This window comes from Leopardus geoffroyi, chromosome B4 (assembly GCF_018350155.1).
Source record: "Leopardus geoffroyi isolate Oge1 chromosome B4, O.geoffroyi_Oge1_pat1.0, whole genome shotgun sequence".
In the NCBI taxonomy this organism is placed as follows: Eukaryota; Metazoa; Chordata; class Mammalia; order Carnivora; family Felidae; genus Leopardus; species Leopardus geoffroyi.
In genome coordinates, this window is record NC_059341.1 from 136766914 (window position 1) to 136786220 (window position 19307).

Below are 19307 nucleotides of genomic sequence, written 5' to 3' on the forward strand. Positions count from 1 at the left end.
GAACACAGACGTGACGTAGATTTAGGAAAAAAGGGCAGGCATGGGAGAGGGAGAGAGCTAGAAGGTGCCGGCTCCTCGGTGGCCCATCCGCTCTGGGCTCCCAGGACGCGTGACCACAAAGGGGGCGGTGGAGGCTGGGACTGGCCTGGACCGGCTGCCCCCAGGCTGTCACCGTTTGCTGGGCCAGGGGCTGAGTGGGGGTGAACGTGGGCTGTTACGGCACCAGAACCAGCACCTGGAAACACCGAGGAGAAGGAGATGGGCCCCAGACCCCAACAGCTCTTCATCACCCCCCCGCCCAGTGCCGGGACAGAGCCTGGGCTCCTCACATCGAGCCTGGGTTCTAAACACCTAGAGAAGCTGCCTGCAAGTGGCCTCCCCTAGGGCAGGCGCTGCGCTCGACTGCTTCACGGGGTTTCCCTAATGGATCCCTCACTTGCCTGGGAGGGATCACCCGTCCCGATTTACAGAGGAGGAGACCCAGGCAGGCAGGAGTGGCTGTGCAGGGGCCACGGAGAAGAGCTGAAAGCCTAAAACTCCCAATCCCGGCCTGGCCAGATCCACATACCTCTGGCCAGGGTTTGCACCGGTGCCTAGGAAGCAGGGCCACTCAGAAGGGCTGAGTCCCAGGCCCTCGTTTCTCGGCCAGGAGCACAGACCGACCCTGGCTGACCTTGTGCGTGCATCCAGGCCCCTCTAATCAAAACCAGACCTCGTGCTCTCCTCCCTGCTCGGGGCAGGCTCCAAGGCGCCGACAGGCATTAGGAGAAGTCAGGTGACACGAGGAGTCTGATTTGCCAAATGGCCCTGGGCTCATGGGCCCTCCCGGGAGGAACGGGGATCAGGGGGCATTTAGGTGCAAAACGAGCTGGGTCTCTGCACCCCCGACACACTCTGAGTTTTGAGTGATGCTCCAACAAGCATCACTGTGGTCGGGATGCACTCGTGGCGGGCAGTTGTCACAACCGACGGAGGCTCAGGGGGAGGCAACCTGCCGGGTCACCTGCGCCCGTCTCCGGCCACTGGCATTAACGAGCGGTCAGCAGACGTGCTGTGCACTTGGCCTGTCTTCTTCAGACCTTCCACACGGCCTGTGGGAGCCCTGGAAATGCTGCCACTCGCCCCTCGGGAGGTATCCCGGAAGTTGTCTGCTGCTTTTTGGATGGACTCGTTGCCCAGATTTAAAACTTGGGAGATGGACACAAAAATCCTAATAAGAGAAGGGACTTCTTTAACCAACGTGCTGGTTGGTGCTGGTTAACAAAGACTGGGCTTGAGGCCCCCAAATCTGTACGCTGGCTAAATCTCAAGTCCTGGTGTCAGGATCCGGTCACCCCAGGGCCTTTGGGAAAGGTGAGGCACGTGGGCTCAAGGCTCTACTGCACGCTTAATTTGAGGCCCAGCCCCTGAAGTATCTGAGAGGCCCTGGAAGTCCTCCACTCTCCCCTCCAGCACGTTTCCCACCTCTGCTCAGCCAGCTTCCCACAGCTGCCCTCTCTGCACACCATCTAAACTCCTGCCCATGCTCTGGCGGCCTCACAGGGTCCGGGCCCTGCCAGGCTCCCCTCCTCCTGGGCTCCTCTCCCCTTGCCTCACTGTGCTCCACCGCCCTCCCCTTCGTTTTGCTTTTCGCCCGAGTCTGGTCCATTCCTGCCTCAGGGCCTTTGCAGACGTGCTGCCTGGCACGCTTCCCCCAACTCTTCCAGCGGCGGCTCTTGGCCATTCTGTTTCAGCTCACGTGTGGCTTCCGCAAAGAGGAAGCCCGCCTACTTCTGTCTGTTCTGCCACCTTCTTTCTTTCCTGACCGGCCTCATCACATCACAGCTCAAGACGTGCGCTGGGATCCCGACTCCGCCCTTTCCCTATGGTGTGACCTCGGGCGAGTCTCCTAACTTGACTGCTTTGGCTTCCTCCGCTGTCCCAGGGTCATAACATCCCCGCCTCACTGGGTTGCTGTGAGGGCCTAGCTCAGAGTAAGCACATGACCCCTCGGCAGCCAGCCGGCCGCTCTCCACGTTAATGTGTCCCCTGACCCTACTCCTCCGCCTGCTGCTGAGGTTTGTCCGGTGACATCCTTAGCCAGACAAGTGCCTCCGGGCCAAACCGGGTCCCGGTTACCGACAGAACGCGGCCGGGGTCTTGTATCCAACCTCGCGTTGGCCCCCCCCTTCCCGCGCACCCTCCTTTCAACCAGGGGCCTCACAACTTCACCTGGACCCCGCTCGTGGGAAAGCTGCTCTTCAAAGGAACAGGGCAACACCGCCTGGCTGGAAAAGAGGCTCGGCCACCCCGGCCTCGGGGACTTCACGGCTTGCTCAGAGCCGTCGCCCTGTAAACCCCCCCTCCGCGAGGAAAGCAGGACTCCCTCCTCACCACCAATGTGCACTTGCTTCCCCATAAATCTGCTTCCTATAAAACTCAGGTTGGGCCCCCGGTCCTCATCTGGGGCAGCTGGACCGCGCAGCCCTGCAGCCCCACAGCCCCGGCCGCAGGCTCCCAGGGAAGTCCGCACAGCACAGCGGCAGCGGGCACCAGAGCTTGGCGCCCACGTCCTTCTGGGGACACGGCAGAGTGGGGACCGCCGGGCTTGTCGCGTCCTTGAGGAAATCGCCTGAACAAGCACGGAGCATCGAAGGCATCCAGTGAAACGGCTCTGCTTCCCTATCCCGGGCTTTGGACTTTTAACTGTTTCCTTCTTTTCTTTCTCAGGAATTGCTTCCAAATAACAAGCACACCCAGCGTCCCCCAGCCTCGCCTTGCAGCCCCTGTAGCTTTAGTGCACGCAGAACACTGCACACGCAGGGTCTCGGCCCCCCTTCCGGAGAGCCTGGCGGGGCACCACCACATCTCCACCCTGTGGACAAGGAGGCTGAGGTTCTCGGCTCACCGCCAGGGAGCGGCAGCACCGGAGTCGTGCCCGGCAGGCTGCGCCGGAGCCCGGGGCCTGCCCTTCTGTCCCCACGTTTCAGTGTGAGCCACTCCCTGGTCTCCTGCTGGTGCCACGGACCCCGGGCTGGGCCCTCATAGGGGCCCCTCGAGGCCCCTCCGGTATCTCCGACGTGTCAGGGGTCAGCGATGGGGGAGGGGCTCAGGCCGGGGCCAGGCGGCTGTCCTGGCCTCCTTCCCCATCTACTCTCTTGACCGCACATGATGGCCGGGCCCCAGGAGCGCTGGTCCCCGCCCCTGCCCTCAGCCCACTCCATTGCAGCACGCAGCCTGCCCCGAGATTCCAGACCTTGCCATTAACTTAAGCAAGATATGCCTCTGTGCCTTTGCAAATGCTGTTCCCTCTACCTAAAAGCCCCTCTCCTCTATGCATGTGGGTCCTGCCTTCTGGCCAGCTGTCCTACCTCACAGTCCTGCTTCTCTGGGCCCAAACTCTGACCACCCCTCCTCTGATACTGTGGGCCTTCACTGCCAGGCTTGGCTGGAGGCCAGGCTCTGTCCCAGCCTGGGGCTGTCTGCAGGTTACTCCGGCTGGCCAGTGCTCCCCAGTCCCTCTGTACTGCCCCGGGCCGGCCTGCCATCCCACCCAACAACCAGAGGGAGGCAGGCTCCTGACCACAGGGACCCTCTGCTGGCTGGTGACCCGGTGAACGTTCAGAGACCAGGAAATTGGCACTCGGCCTGCTCAGGCCTCCAGCCCACCTTGGGGAAGGGGACCATGGAGAATGGGGCCCCACTCTTCCTGGCCACAGCCGGCCTTCAGCCCAGAAAGGAAAACAGCTTCTCTGGTCACATCTGCCCATTTGTGGCCCCACCTCGCCTCCACATAAAAACACCAGGAACACCAGCAGTCCCGGTGTAGCGGGCGGTGGGCGGGAGCTGGGAGGAGCCCCGCGCAGAACCGACACCAGAAGCACAAAACAGCCATTCAGGCCACCACCAAACCGCCCCCCGCCCCCCACCTTGACCCTGAGGCCCCCGGAGTCAAGATGTGGAGAAGGGGGTTTCCAGGGGCCGCCGGATTCTACGGGCGGGGGCGTGTGCCTGGTCAGCACGGGCCACACTCACCGTTGGAGCGGTGGATGCAGGTATGCTGGTTGTCGCTGAGGAAAAAGCCACTGTGGCACTGACACTCGTAGCTGCCCATGGCATTGACGCAGATCTGCTGGCAGCCACCGTTGTTGTCTTGACACTCGTCCACATCTGCAAGGAGAGACGGAGAGGGGGAGGGGAGAAATCGCACCTGGGGCCGGAAGTGAGATGCGACCAGCTTCCCAGGCTGCCCAGAAGGCCCTGCACACAGCAGCACTCTGGTGACGCTCCACAGGGGGACCCCGCGGCTACTCCCCGCAGGGGGCCAGGTACTCCGCAGAGACACTGCACAGGGCTGTACTCTACCAAGGTACTCCACGGAGTTACTCCGTAGAGGTAGTTACGATGCTTGTAACGCCAGCTGACTGTCGGTAACCTACGCGACCGTCGCTCTTCTAAGTATCCGACCCGTACTAACTCCTTTCATCCTCACGGCAGCCCTGTAGATCAGATCCGGGTATTAGCCCATTTGCTAGATGAGGAAACCGAGGCCCAGAGGGGCCAAGTCACCTGTCCCGGGTCCCACCTGATAGTCCGACTCCCAAACCGTGGTCTCACTGATCCTGTTGGACTCTCCCTCTCCGGGAAGACTGCAGCCTGCACTGCCCTTCCCCAACCCACGGAGCCTCGCCAAGCAAATTCTCCCGTCCCCCCCGTCTTCAAGCCTACCTCAGAGTTACAACCAGTAACACGAGACCCTGCAGCCTGCTTTCTGCCTCACAAATGGATTTCAAACGTCTAAGAATGGGGAATTTTTTAAAAGGCCCTGACCTCTGGCCACCAAGACGGCCGCAGAGGGCCTCTAAGCGGTCTTTCCTGCTCTCTAGGAGAGAGAGACCTCAGGGCTGACACTCGGCGTTGACCAGAGGCTGCTGGCACAAAGGCGGCTATTGGCTGAAAAGAGTCTTTATGGAGTTCCGGGCTTGAACAGAACAGCGTGTTTCAATTACCAAAGTCATAACCCCTTACACTGTCAGTTTGTGTAACGCAAGATGGGCTTCTTAAACCTTAACGTGCCGTGTCCGTATCGTCATTTTAACAGGCAAATGTATGAAACCACAAAGGCAAGGTGAGCTACCAGCCGCTTCTAGCCAATCCCCTGGCCCCCAACACACACACACACACACACACTTTGGCCGTAAGCTTTTAATGCAGTTGTCCTTCACACAGCCATCTTCCAGTACTGCAAGCAGAGGGATGTGGACACGTAAAGAACCAAGAAGACTGACCTGCACTGAACCAGGAGAGGACTGAGCCCTGGAGCTAGGTCAGCTGGGTCCTACTGAGGCTTAGGGACAACAGGTCGCTTCACCACCCAGGAGACCACATGGCTGCCTCCGAGGCCGATGCGGAGGCAGGCCATTATTCTCTAGCAAGCTCAAACGTCAGCTGTGTGGCAGCCCGGAGGGAGGCAGGACTCTGAACTCTAAAAGTGACAGCCGAAGTGGGGAAGGTGGCTCTTGCTGAGAGGAGACACAGTAGGGTCCCGGGGGAGCTGGAAATGACACAGAGGGGTTATTCTGAAAACCTTTCTCCACTCAACGGAGTCTTACTCACTGATGGCTCCCTAAAGGGCCACCGCCAGTGCCCCCTTTGCGGGGGGCACCTCCCCTCCAGGGGTGGCCGCCTCTGGGGGTCTGTCCCTCGCCGGCACTAGACCCTGAGCAGCTCTAAGCCAGGGACCGAGTCCTGTTCATCCTACCGATAACGACGCGAAGCTGACATGCCTCGAGGGCTCCTTATGCGTCAGGCACGGGGCCTCACAAATATCCCCGCGCTCCACCCCTGCGGCAACCCTGAGCGACAGGCTGTGTTACGGCCTCCACTCTACAGGTGAGGGCACTGAGGCGCAGAGAACCAAAGTAACCTGAGCAAAGTCACACGGCTGCTCAGAGCAGAGGCAGGACTTAGACCCGCCGTTCACCTCCCGAGCACGTGGCTTTGCCCCGCCGCTCAGCTGGCCGTGCCAGAAAGTGTGTCGAGACCAATGCTACGAAGAGCCAGCTACTCTTAACGCGAGCCTGAGCGGGGTGCCACCTTGAACGTGTTTGGGAACCCCAGATGCAAGCGCAACGCCGGAGCCAGCCTGCCGTGGGTAACGCGGGGCCTGTCCCAGCGTACCTGGGGTTAGTCCCGTCTCTGTCCCAAAGACACGCCACTGAGGCACTTGCACCCCGGTGCTGGCACACGTATCACAGCGAAACCCGCTTCTGGGACTCGGTCCAGACCCCCTTCAAATCACATGCTTTGCTGTTCTTCCCATGGTTCTCAGCTTCTTTGCTCTGCACCTTGGCTTCTCCAGCCCTAGTAAAGGTTCAGTTGGTAAAACAAACCAGATACAGGCCCTCAAATGCTGCACTGGTGGCGAGAAAGCACTGAGCTCCCTGGAGCCCCCCGCCTGGCCCGGCCCATCTCCCTTCACTGGAAGCCAGGAGCCCGAGGGCGGTTAATACTGCACGCATCTACAGAAGTTCAGGGAGCTGGCAGAGTGGCTGTGCCTTGGGACAGCGCTGTTTACACTAGCAGGGAACAATGACTCTCAAACACTGATGAATAATTTGAAACAAATGCAAGGCCGTGTAAACATTTCTTTTCCCCGCTCCTAAATGACAAAGCCCCAAGATTAAGCAGGGAGGGAAGGGGGCGGCCCCCTCTGCGCCCTTTTTCCACTGCGGTCCCAACACAGGCCTCCCTCGAGCCGGGCAGGAAACCACAGCCTCACAATCCCTTTGGGGAGCCTGCGGCCGTCACCAGCTTCTCTAAGGGCTGGATCGGGGGCCTGATGCCCACCTCATGCCCCTCACACCCCCGTGGCTCAGCCCTCCACGCGGGGCTCACAGTCAAGTCTGAAGAGGCACCAGCTGGAGGAGCTGGGGCCGTGGGTCGGCCACCCACCGGCCTCGGGCAGACTGGGTTCACCTAGAGGCCCTGGCCAGGCCTAGCACAGCACTATGGGAGACACTCGGCCCCTGGGCCCTCCTGATGGGGGCAAGCCCAGCACACATTGTTCCTTGGCCCCCTCAGGACTTAGAAAACTCTGTCGTGAGAGGTCCTGCGGGGCAAGGAGGGAGCCTACATGTGGGAGCTCTGGCTCTGGCCTCTCCCCGCTCTCCTGCGATCTGGTTTCTCTCGACGAGGACGCCTCAAGCCCAATCACGGCGACGAGAGCCGGTTCCCCGAGAAGTTCTGCTTAACACACCACCCCCGACCTTACACGCTCATGTCTCCGACGCTCCTCCTCTCTGAAGTCTTCCCGGCGCCCGGAAGACTGTGCTCGTCCCCTGTGCCCGGGCTTGCTCTGCCCCGGACCTCGGGCTCGGTCGTCCTGTCTCTGCTCTGGGCTGAAGAGAGCCCTGAGTCTTTATATCCCTGCGCCCCGCTGACGGTCAGACCGGGCGGGTGCTCAAGAGCCTGCAGGAAGAACCGAATGGCACACGTGTGCCTGCACTCGCCACCGATGGGGAGCTCGCGGCCCACAAAGGCCAGTCCCCTGGAGCGGCGTGCTGTCCCGGTTCCTTCTGGGCACACGGAGGGGGCTCCCCGCAGCTGCACTTATCTCCGCTGTTCTCGGAACAGCCCCCTGTTCACGCTTGCCTTCCTGTGATCACACCCACCTCCTCCTGGGATGCCCTCTCCCTCCTTGTCCAGACGGAAGTTCTTGCCTTTGAGAACCACCCAACAGGTTTTCGTTCATCAGTTCCCTCCACAAACACTGGGCGCCTACTACGTGCCACGCTCCCCAAGGGCCACCAGGGCACCACAGTGAACCCAGCTGCTGCCGTACTGGACCTGAGCAGAGGCGGGAGGCTTCATGGAGGGCCGGGCCGGGGGCGGCAGGGAGGTCTGTGACCCGAGGCCAGGGGAGGAAGAGGTGTCGCAGCCCGACTCTTGCCAAAGGGGCGTGGCAGGGCACAGATGGGGAAGGGCCCGCGACCGCTCGGGCAGAGGAGGAGTTCTGGAAGCTGTGCAGCCTACACCCCCCCCCCCCCCCCCATCAAGGAGACCCCAAGGGCCCTCATAAACCCCGGCTCTGTCCGGGTCCCCCTGACCCCCGTTCTCACCGGTGCTGCCGGGGGAGGGGACAGTCCTCGGGGAAGATGTCTGCGCAGCCCGACAAGCCACAGTAGCGCCACCGCCATGGCCTTGGGCAGAGGCTGAGCCTGCTGCGTGCAGTGAGGGCCCTGAGCAAGCCTGTTTCCGATCCAGGCTGCACGACGCCTGAGTGGGCTCTGGGTGGGATACAGGGGCTGCTCTGCCTCTGAATCCTGCCGGCAGCTCATGGTCCTTCATCTGCTTTTGCGGCCACAGTGGAATGTTCCCAGAAGGCAGGGAGCGCCCTGGCCCGAGGACTTTGCGATAAAGCAGAGAGGAGGCCCTGTGGGTTTGGGGGCAGACCTGAGGCTCCTAGTGGGAAACTCTTTTAACCGGCAATGGAAGAGCTGATAACTATACTGTGCAGGAACGACCCCAGCAGCCGCAGCGCTGCGAGGGTCTCGGGTGGCCCTCTGTCAGGGGCTGCCTGCCCCGGCCGGGTCACTCTCTGGAAGGCCCCAGCCTGCAGCACCCTTCCATTCCCGCCCCCCAGCCCCCCGCCTTAACACACAAACACACCTCTGTGCCACTGGGACTGGTAGAGCCCCTGACTCTTTTGGGCTGGGGTGGGGGCAGCAGGCGAAGGGTGCTGGGAGGGGAGGGGAGGGGACACTGAGCCGCGGCTGGCCACGGCGGCAGGGGGCCCTTGGCTGGCGGGGCTGAGGGACACCCTCAGAAACGGACCATCCCAGTGCAGTCTGGGATAAGACATGGGGCCGCCGCTCTGTGTAGGCTGCTCCCCAGCCTGAGGCCCAGCGTCTGGGGGTACGGTGAGCACTCACTCGTCCAGCCAACGGCTGAGGGAGGACCGAAGGTGGGAGGCAGACCAGGGTGCCAAGAGGGGCTTCACTCCAGCCCTGCCTTACCCCCGCCCACCTCCCCTGGCCTGAGCAGCCCCCTTCTGTCCCTCCCACCACCCGAGCAGTCACCAAGGATGCCGACTTCCTCACCGCCCTGCCCGTCTGTTTTGCCTCCACTACTGTGCCACAGCCCTGGGTCGGGCCTCAACTCCTGCCCGAAGGCACAGTCTGTGTGCTTCTCCTAGGCCTCCGGGCCCCCAGCCTCCCCTCCCAATCCCAGCGGCCACTGTGACCAGTTCTAGTCGGAAGAGGCCAGGGCACCTCGGCACCAAAGACAGAGTCCGAGCGGGGTCTCTGGGGTCAGGTGCCCCCACCTTACACCGTAGCGCCTGACGGGAGGTCTGGGTGCTGGGGTCGGGGGGAGACAGCCCTCAGCTGGCTCTCCGGCCCATGTCTGCTCGGTGGGCCCGCCGGTCCCGAGCACGAGAGTGCTGCGTCTGAGACAGGCTCATGGGCGGCTGCTCTCTAGCCGACGCCCACAGGCTGTAGGTTGATCTGGTTCCGAAAGGCCTCTGCAGGCAGGGCTGCGGTTTGCCCATGAGGTCTGTTTATTTTTATTAATAGCTGGCTGTTTGTCCTCCTTTGGACCAAGAATCCAGGTTTGCAGTTATTTATAATAACTAAAAATTACTTCTGGACCCAGTTTTGCTTGCTTTGTGTTTCCCACGAACATTTCACGACTCGAAACAGAGACTCTGTGTTCTGCCCGGGCCCCACCCGTGTTCTCGTGGCTGCCAAGGGCCTACTATGTGTCAGACCCCGTGCCTGGCCCCGGCACCACAGGTCCCACCGAGGGTCCGAGGACAGAGGCAGAGGCCCCGGCCCATCGCAGGAACCGAACTTGACCTCCAACCCTGAGAGCTCCCTCCTGGTCCCTGAGGGCTGAGGCCCCAACCCTCCCCTGGCCCCTGTCAGAAGGGAGGCTTAGGCACAAAAGCCTCTTGGCCATCGAGCGGCTCTTGCAAAATTGCATTTGATGAGTTAAGTGTAAATAAATGAGAACCAGATGGATTAGATTTCGGGTAAAATACACACGGGTCTCAGAGCTTTGAGGCCTGGGTTCTGCCAGATCCAGAACATTCCCTGAGCTGTCAGAGGTGCTGGCAGAGGCAGGGGGGAGGTGTGACGGGGCCTCCCGGGACCTCTCCGCTTCCTGGTCTGGGCATCAGCTGGGCCTTCTCTGGGGGGCCTGACTCTTAAGCAGGTCAGCCGTATGCAGAAGACACACGGTCCCCCACTGTAGCCCTGCTCTGACCCTCAGCCCCCTGGGTTGGGCCTGGAGGTTGCTGCCTGGGCCGACTGAGGACCGCTCTCTTGACGCTGTCTCCGCGATGTCTCCCTGGGACCGCTGCCCACGGGTTCTAACTCCTGCCCTACCGGGTCACACCAGCTGGGGTGTAAGACTCGGTGAGTAACTTGCTGCGTGACCTTGGGCACGTCACTTACCCCTTTCGGGCCTTGGTCTGCTTCTTCACAAAACGGGGATAACAGGCACCTTAAGTTGTCTGGGGAACTAAAGGAACTAATGCAGCGAAGGACTCGGCTCGGTGCCTGGCACACACACACCACCAGTGAACGTTAACAACCGTTGAACAAAGCCGCTGCCAGGGCTTCGGGGAATCACAGGTGTGAACGTGCCCCAGGGGATGGTCAGGTCCCTGCCACACCGGAAAGTGACAACAAGCTGCGTCCAAGGGAGCCCCCAGTGTGGCCTCAGCACAGCAGCTTCAGCTTCCGGAACTGCTCCCTCCTGACACAGGTTCTGGCTAGCTCACCACCCTGTCACCCTTGTCTGGGGGACCGCAGTCTATCAGGGGCTTCACGTTGGCTCAGAACTGGACTCAGAGCCACGTGTGTGGCCTGCTCGGGCTGTGGGACAGGCCCCGGCCTCTGCACGTGCCACCTCAGTCTTCGTTCATTGAGATACGACTCACGTTACATAAAATTCACCACCTTAAGGAGGACGGGTCAGTGGTTCTTGGCACATTCACGAGGTGGTGTGAACATCACCAAGATCTAATTCCAGAACGTTTCCCACCACCCCAAAGAGACGCCCTGTGCCCATTATCAGTCAATCCCAATTCTCCCCTCCCCCAGCCCCCGGCAACCATTAGTTTACTTTCTGACTCTACGAACGTGCCTGTTCTGGACCTTTCATACCACTGGGGCCATACAGCGTGCGTCCTCCGCGTCTGGCTTCTCTGACACCCCATGACGTCTTCAAGGTTCTCCCACGGCGGAGCACACGTCATTCGTTCTTATGCCTGAATAATATTCTATCGTACGGATAGACCACGTTTTGTCTACCCGTCCACCAGCTGCGGGACGTCTGGGTGGTCTCCCCCTCCTTAGCTGTTAGGACACACGCTGCTGTGAACGTCACGTACGAGCCTTTGAGTGGACACGTTTAAACTCTCTCGGGTGGGTACCTAGGCGCGGCATCATCGGGTCATAAGGTGATTCCACGTTTCACTTCTGGAGGCGCTGTCACACTGCTTCCCACGGTGGTGGCACCATTCCACGTTCCCATCGGCAAAATATGAGGGTTCCAATGTCTCCAGGTCCTTGCCAACACTTCCTGTTTTCCATTTTTTAAAATGATAGCCATCCTGGTGGGTGTGACATGGCACCTTATCGTGGCTTTGACTCGCGTTTCCCTAATGATGCCGAGCACCTTTCCACGTGCTTGCCGTCCGTTGGTACATCCTTTCTGGAGCAGTGTCTATTCAAATCCCTTGCCCACTTTTACACGGGGTTGTCTTTCTACTGTTGAGTTCTGAGGGTTCTTTGTGTGTCGCAGATACTAGACCCTTACCAGACATATGGTTGGCAAACATGTTTGCATTCTGTGGGCACAACCTCCTGTAAAGCAGCCTTGGGAGCACCGTGCCCTGGGCGCTGTGCCCCTGTGGGGCCCAGGTCCACGAGGCCTGCGCTCCTCTTGGGCTCCGATCTCGGGAGACGTCACCCTGTCCCACGGCTTTAACGGCCGCCTATTTGCCAATGCCGCTAAGACCTCTAGGCCTGCTTGCTCCACTGTCCTCAGGCTGAGATATCAACGGCTGACCCAGATGTCCAAAGCCACGACAAACCTAACACGGCCCTTGCTGGACTCCTAATCTGACCTCCTGTGAGAACGGCACAGGACAGAGCGAAGCCTGGCCCCGCCCTCAGCCTTCCCCATCTCGGCCAATGGCAGCACAGCTCACGGCGGCTTCTGTCATCCTGGAGCCCTCCCTTCCCTGCCCCCCACCTCTAAGCCCTTAGCAGGTGTGGTCCTCAGCTTTGCCTGCAGATCCAGCTCCCCGCCCCCTCCCCTCAGGTGGCCGGGTCCAGCTCCCCTCCTCTCCGGCCTGGATTACAGCGGTGGCATCCCAGGTCTCCCTCCTTCCACCCTGGTCTCACCACCCCGCTAAACCACCCTGGAGAGTGTCAACCAGCCGTGCTATCCCCTGCGTGAAAGCCTCCAAAGGATTCCTCGTCGGCTTCGAATAAAACACAAACTCCCCTCTCTGGCCGGCGAGGCCCAAGCGAACTGCTCCGTCCACGCCTGGGGAAACACCTCTGCCTGTGTTGCTCTCTCCCCAGGGAATGCAGAGTCCTCGAGAGGGAGGACCATGGCTGTCTCGAGTGTTGCTGTATCTCAGGGTTTGACATAGTGCCTGAGGCACTTAAGCCACGTCCGTCCGTGGGCTGAGTGACTGACTGACAACTACAAAACATGGCTGGGGGCGGTGGCTCTGGCCCGGAGGCCCTGGTTCTCGGCCTGTCCCACAAGGGCTGCCCTGTGTGGCCCCGGAGGGGCTGCCTGGCGACACCCAGTTCCCGGATCCAGCCAAGGAAGGAGCTCTGGGTGAGTGAGAAGCCTGAGTGCTGGCCCGGGGGGGTCCCGGGGGGCAGAGGCTGCGGGCCCGTAGGGAGGGCGAGTGAGGGCTGGTCAGAGAAGAGCTGTGCTCGTTTATTCACCCGCGTCAGCCTTGCCTGGGAGTGAGCCCCGTCGGGGGGGATGGGATCGGGGTGGAGGAGGAGCGGACGTCCTCAGATGCCGGCGGCCTGTGAGCTTTGGTGCTCAGTGAACGAGTGAAGCCACACAGGGCTCTTGCCACGTCAGCCCTGCCCACAGCGTCCGGTGTCCTCCTCCCTCGCCAGTGCCTTCAGCGGTACAGGACAAACGTCTTCGGCCAGAGAAAAGCCGTTCTAAGTGGGCAGCGCTTTAAGAAGCAGGTAGAGGGGACGGGGGTTTGGAGGCGGCGGGACGCGCTCCTGAGGGACGCCGCCCTGGCCTCCGCCACACCGCCACGGCAAGACCGGCTCTTCCTTTAACGTCTCAAGCACGGGCGGGAGAGGGGGCTGCAGGAGGCGGCAGGGGAGCCGTGTGCCCTGAGCTCCTGCTCGGTGCCAGGCGCGCTCGTGACAGCGTCTCACCCAGGGCCTCAGCCCGAGGCAGCGGGAGCGTCATAACCGGGAGCTTCGAGCGGCGAACGGCCCGCCCTTGGTCACAACACGCGCGCGCCGGTGCCAGGATGGGAACTGGACACTTTCATCCCTGCAGCCTCGGGCCTCTGACAGCCCAGCTGTGAACGCGATCCTGGCCGGACGTCTGTGGGAGGCACTCGGGTTTTAAAAACTTCTTTTGATGGGGAGGAGAACAGAGGACTGGGAAGGGGGAAGGGGAGGAAACCCAAACAAACAAATCCCGGAACCAAAGGGAGAAGCCGTGAGAAAAGAAAGGGGAAAGGCTCTGACGGATTCTTCGTGAACATCCTCAGAAATAAAACAGGCCCCGCTGGATGCGGTTAGTTCCCCCTCGGGCCCGCGCGCGGGGCGGGCCGGGCACACGCCCGGCCCGCCGGACCCAGGAGGGCCCCGGAGCTCCCGAGGCCACCCGGCTGACACAGTCCTTCCGGCCGGACGCTGGCCACGGCACGTGACTTGCTCCCGGCATGCGCTTCCCAGCCTCGGTACTGCTTGGAATTCTGGACCAATTCTTCCCGATTAAACTCTACGGTTTCTTCCGCTTTATTCAAAGCTGTTGAGTATAAAAGCCAGTGCCCTCCCCACGAGTGTCAGCACCGCCGGAAGTTCTCCGTGAAGGTGGGGCCCCCAGGCCCCGCGGGCTCCCGCCCCTGAACGGCCACGGTGCCTTAACTGGGCCTGCTGTGGACTAGTTGGTTCCTTCCCACACTAAGTGGTCCTTTGCTGACAGGCCCTGGGTGGGCCATGGAGCTACAACGGGATGGGAAAAGGTTCTGTGCCGACTTAAGAAAATGGCAGAGGGGCTGTAAGGGGGCGGACGTGGAGGGGTGAGTGTGGGCACCAAGGGGCTCCCCGGAAAAGGGGGCACCGAGGGTGGCTGACGTGCTGGGAGACCACCACGGCTCCCCGTGGCCAAGCCCACCCTTTCTAGCCCATTTGTGGCCCTTCTCCCCTCAAGACACGCAGCACGGCTCCCTATCACTTGTCCAACAAAACTATTTAAGATTTTGAATTTACAAGGGATTCTGAAAAACAGTGGGAAAAAAACGGGTCAACAGTCCTGTGCTCTGGCTACGACCATAACCGTAGGCATCTCTTTTGTTTCTGTCTTTTCTCGTGGGCCGATGTTCTCCTAGTGCAAACGGGTCTCTCTGTATGTGACCTGCTCGTTCACCCTTCACTGAAAGCAGCACTTTCCGGGGCTCATCCCCGGTGCCCTCCTCACCGGCTGCCTGTCCAGCCGGCAGGAGACCCCCGCCCAACCACTTGGTGCACTTGTCTCTGTTCCGGACCCCGTCAGTAAACTCCCCCACGAGGGGCACAGGGCACGTAGAGCCCTTTCCGTTTTAGGGTGTCTTTTCTTCAGATGGATTCCCAGAGGCGGAGTCCCGGCCAGAGACTGCCAGCTTTTCGCTTCTCATCCCTCCCCACGGGATGCCCTTAATCTGCTGGTTTTGCCCCTTGGAGCCCGCCTGCGCCAGCCGCTGCCTCTTCCGAAGTCCCTTCCTACTGCCCACGTCTTCCCGCAGAGAGCCTTCCGTGATCAGCCCCGTGTGTCCATTCGTTCACGCCCTCACTCAATGAGGGCGCGGTGAACGCCAAGGCAAGGCCTGCCCTCAGGGAGCTGCCCGGCCAGGGAGAGAGAGGTGGGGGAATCAGGAGGGATTAACTACGGTGGGGGTGGGTGGGGGGCTGGGGCGGAGGGCTGCAGGGGAAAAGAGCGCGTGTGAGAGGGCTCAGAGGCCACACTGACAGGCGGAGGGGTCTCTCTCTCTCTCTGCCGCGTGCGGACAAGCACGGGGAAAAGATGTGCTCGGTGGTGGGATGTGGTGGGATGCACGTGTGCGTGAGTGCACGTGTGTGTGTGTGCGCGTGTGCGGCTGCAGCAGCCCCGGGTGGGGCCCCGGTGGCTGTGGAAGGGGGGCCGGGAGGCAGGCTTGAGTCTGGGATGTGCCCGACACGCAGCTGAAGGGGACCCCTGACGTGCTTGAACCTGCAGACACAAATCTCCAGGTCTCGGGCGTTTAGCCGACGGAAACTACCCTCTTACGTGTCACCGTACTCCGAGCCCACTCTCCTGCCTGGCTAGGCCTCTCCCACCTCTAGGCTTTGCACCTGTTACGCCTCCTCCCCTCACCCCATCTCTACCCGCCACCCGGTGCCCTGTCACTCAGTCCCGGTGGGGTGAGCTGCGTCCCATACTTGGTTTAGCATTACTTACGCCACGAAAATCATCTCAGGACCCCCTGACCTGGCAGATAAGGGCACTCAGGAGGCATCTTTGGACCCAGAGATCACAGATCCTTCCTCCCAGGCGTTTCTAACCAGCCCGCCACAGCAGCAGTGGCTCTCAGCGCCCACAGGCTGCCAGGCTCCCACATCCCGGGCTTTGATTACGGTCCCACCTCTTGGCCACATGATTACGCGTCAACAGCGAGGAAAGTTCTGACAGAACACCGGGAAAGCAGCCTAAAAACACCCGTGCGTGATCGTAACCGCGGAAAGTCAGGGCTGCATGCAGACGACACGGGCAAGAACCCGGGGACGCGAAGACCGCAGAGCGGGGCGGGTGGGGAGCTTGTGGGGGTTACCTTCCGTGCAGTCTGTACTCCCTTAACATTTCTGTGTAATCGGCACACAGGCGGAAGACGGCTGCGTGAACAGAACTTCTCAGCCCTGCGTGAGGGCCACTGTGACTCCTCAGTTCGAACGCGGGGTGGGAGGCGAGTCCCCTGAAGGCCAAAATGGAGTGCTTGGGACAGGAAGAGAGAGCGCCGGCCCCTGGGGCAGGGGGAGCCCAGGGCTGCGAGGCGCCCCGGGACAGGCTCAATATGCACGCGGAGCAAAGGCACGGCTGGTTGGCATGGCAGGGGGAGCCCAGGCCACGAGGGGCTGGCTGCCAGGCCGAGGCGGCGACTCCCCGGCGGCAACAGGGGCCCCAGGAAGACCCCACTCAGGGGGGACCTCCGCTAAAGCTTGTCCCAAATGACTGCACGGGCGTCTGGCCCCTCGGCGGCCAATGAGCGGGTGCGCCAGGGGAGGGAAAGTCGGCTGTGGGATGGGACCCTCTTCCCCCTGTTAAGGCAGCCCAGGAGGCTGCTGAAGACCCCGGCCGAGCAGCTGGGTGGCTGCCGTGGCTCCCCACGTCCCACAAGCAGGCGTCACAGCTGGGCACAGGGCGTCTCTACTAGCCGGTCTATTTCCAGCCACACGCGGTTGGGACGAGACGGGTGACAGGGAGGGATGGTGGAGCCGGCAATACACGGGGCTGGCTAGCGGCCACCGTAAACACGGGGCCAGGCCTGTGGTGCCGGGCGAGCAGGGTCACGGCAACATCTGTCCAGAGGCAGTCAGGCTCAACAAACGTCCAGGGTGACCCCAAGCCCCGGCGAGGGCCCAGGCGGCTCCAAAGTAAGCAAGGTGGTTGGCAGAGGTTCTGGAGGTTCTGGGACACTCACACGTGTTGACTGATGCCCCCTTTTAGGCACATGGCGCATCTCTGGTTTGGGATGTCTGTTTTGGTTGGTAGAGTATTTTTAGAGAGTCTTCACAGGACCCTTAGTTTTTGTTTATTGCTCAGACTCTGACCGAGCCCCTGGCACATAGGCCACAAACAAGATGGAGGAAAGCGTCTGCCGGCCCGTCGCGTCCTCTGCAACTGGGCGTTTTTCTTTGCTGTTTATGGACTTGGCATGTTCTGCCCTGGGACAGAGCAGGACCTCTTCCCCAGGCTCCCAAATCAAGACTTGGTCAACGGTGGGGCTGGCACGGGGGGAGTGACGATCGATTTCAGCCGGGTCCTACCAACGGGAAGGTTGGCCTCATACAGTGATGCGGTCCCTGCCCTGGCCCCCCAGCCAGAGGGAGCGCAGGAAGGAGGAGAAGACAGCGCAGCTCCTGAGGCCTGCTGGGCGCCCCTGTGCTCTCACACAGACCACCTCGCAGCATTTCTGTAGCCCCCTCCCTGGAGTGACAGCGGACAGCTGCCCCCCAACACGCTGCTAGGAAGGGAGCTGGGAGCCAGGCTCCATGTGTCAACTCCCAGGTCCCCATCTCCCCTCGTCTGGAACAGAGACCAGCAGGGGCTGGGCGTGGGGTTGGGGACACAGGGCGCTGCAGTCCCACGGGCTGCGGGGGACACCTCCGCAGCAGATCTCTGCAGCTCTGAGCGCACTGATGCTCTGCCCCCGTGGCAGGCTTGTGCACCCACCACGATCAAATCGTGCTCCTCTGGATGGTCAGAATCAAACATTCCGTCCCGTCTCCAGCCACCTGCCGTCCCCCCATCCCACAAATGAGCCTGTGCTGGGCCTGGGGAAAAGAGCAGAGTCGTGCCGGAGTCTCGCCCTCCAGGGGCCTCCTGAGGCATTAGGGGAGGCCCCAGAGAGGTCCCGTGACAAGCCTGGGGACTGTAGGCGCCCACGGGAGGAGTGTGTAACTTCGGGAGGGCCTGAGGCCCAAGCCGAGTCCTGAGGGACAAGTGGGAGTCAGCCCTGCATCCGTAAAGAGCAGGGGGAAGGGCGGTTCGGGCAGAAGGGACATCTGCTTATGGACTTGGCGGGCTCTGTCCGGGGACAGACAAGGTGCATCGGTGCAAGGATGCTGCTGGGCAGGATGGGGCGGTGTGTTTAGGGGAATGAAAGCTGTTTGGCCGGCTGGAGATGCCAGTTCTGGGAAAATCAGAGAGAGAGACGGACAGGGGCTGCGTCTGGCAGAGGCCGGGAGGACACAGCAGTGGGCTCAACCCCTGTCCTCGAGGACATGCCGTGCCACTGAGTCATCGAATCACAAGATGCTGGAGGGTAAGGAAGGGCTCTGACACCACAGCCAGGCTAGGGGTTCCAAACAGTGCTCCAGCACCCCCCTTGTGCTCTGCAGAGAGCAGGGCTCTCACTCCTGCCGGCCCTGCCCTCCCACTGAGCCAGGGCAGTGCCACCACTGCGGGAGTCAGCTCGCACTTAAGGGTTCTGCTGCTAGAAGTCTGAGAACTACCGGGCACATCCCACCCCTCCGTTTCACAGATGATGGGGAAACTGAGGCTCGGAGAGGTGGGCAGTTTTCCAGAGTCCCCAAACAAGTCCATGGTCCAAAGAGCCGGGCCCGAGACATTGCCTTTCCACCCCAGCACCGCCTGGCCCCCTCTGCTCTCCCACACTCCTCCCTGTCCCCATCCTGAGCTGGCTGTAGGCAGGAGGCCACACAAGCTCACTCTACCCCCAAAACGCCCCTGGGTCTGAATCAACCCCCCTCCCTACACCCCGAGTTTTACAGTGGTTTGGGGGGAAGAAGAAAGCCCATTTACAACGATGCACAAGTTTCCAGCGTTTTTCTTTTTCTCAGGTTAAAGAACCTCCACCAGATGAACAGTTGTAAAAAGCTGGGGGGAGGAGCGGGCCTGACTCTGGCTGGTCCTGGCAGGGCAAGTCCCTCCAACCAGGCGTGTTCCCATCACCTGAATGTGGGCCAAGAGTGGGGAAGGGTGGGGCACAGATAAAGAGAACAGGAAGAGACCTCTGGAGTTCACCTTAAAAAACACTGGTGTTTGTGACTGTGCGAAGCTCGTCAGTTTCACATTAAAGTGGGCGGCGTTTCTTTCCCAGCAAGAAATGCATTTGAGCTGTTGAAGTATAAAGACAAATAAACAGAGGCAACTGGAACCTTCTTCGTGAGGGGTGTGAGGGAGCAGCACGTTGTCTCCAGCTGTCCTCCAGGATGAGAGGGGGTGCCTTCAAAAGGGCCTAGGCAGCGCGACCCTTTCATCCCGCCAGGGAAGGCCCAGCCGCCACCCAGAGCATCTGGCGCCCGCAGCGACTTCCTCCCACGGGCGCAGCTGGGTTCCTG

The 19307-nt window shown here is 61.2% G+C and overlaps 1 protein-coding gene across 4 annotated transcripts in view; it reads right to left on the bottom strand.

The window, feature by feature from the left end:
* The window catches only part of SCUBE1 (signal peptide, CUB domain and EGF like domain containing 1), a 131956-nt gene that overhangs the window by 76743 nt on the left and 35906 nt on the right, over positions 1–19307 (bottom strand). For all 4 annotated transcript variants that reach the window (XM_045465795.1, XM_045465794.1, XM_045465793.1 and 1 more), the window contains one exon: positions 4015–4149. In XM_045465795.1, coding sequence (XP_045321751.1) covers positions 4015–4149 — 135 coding nt within the window. The remainder of the gene's footprint in view (positions 1–4014; positions 4150–19307) is intronic.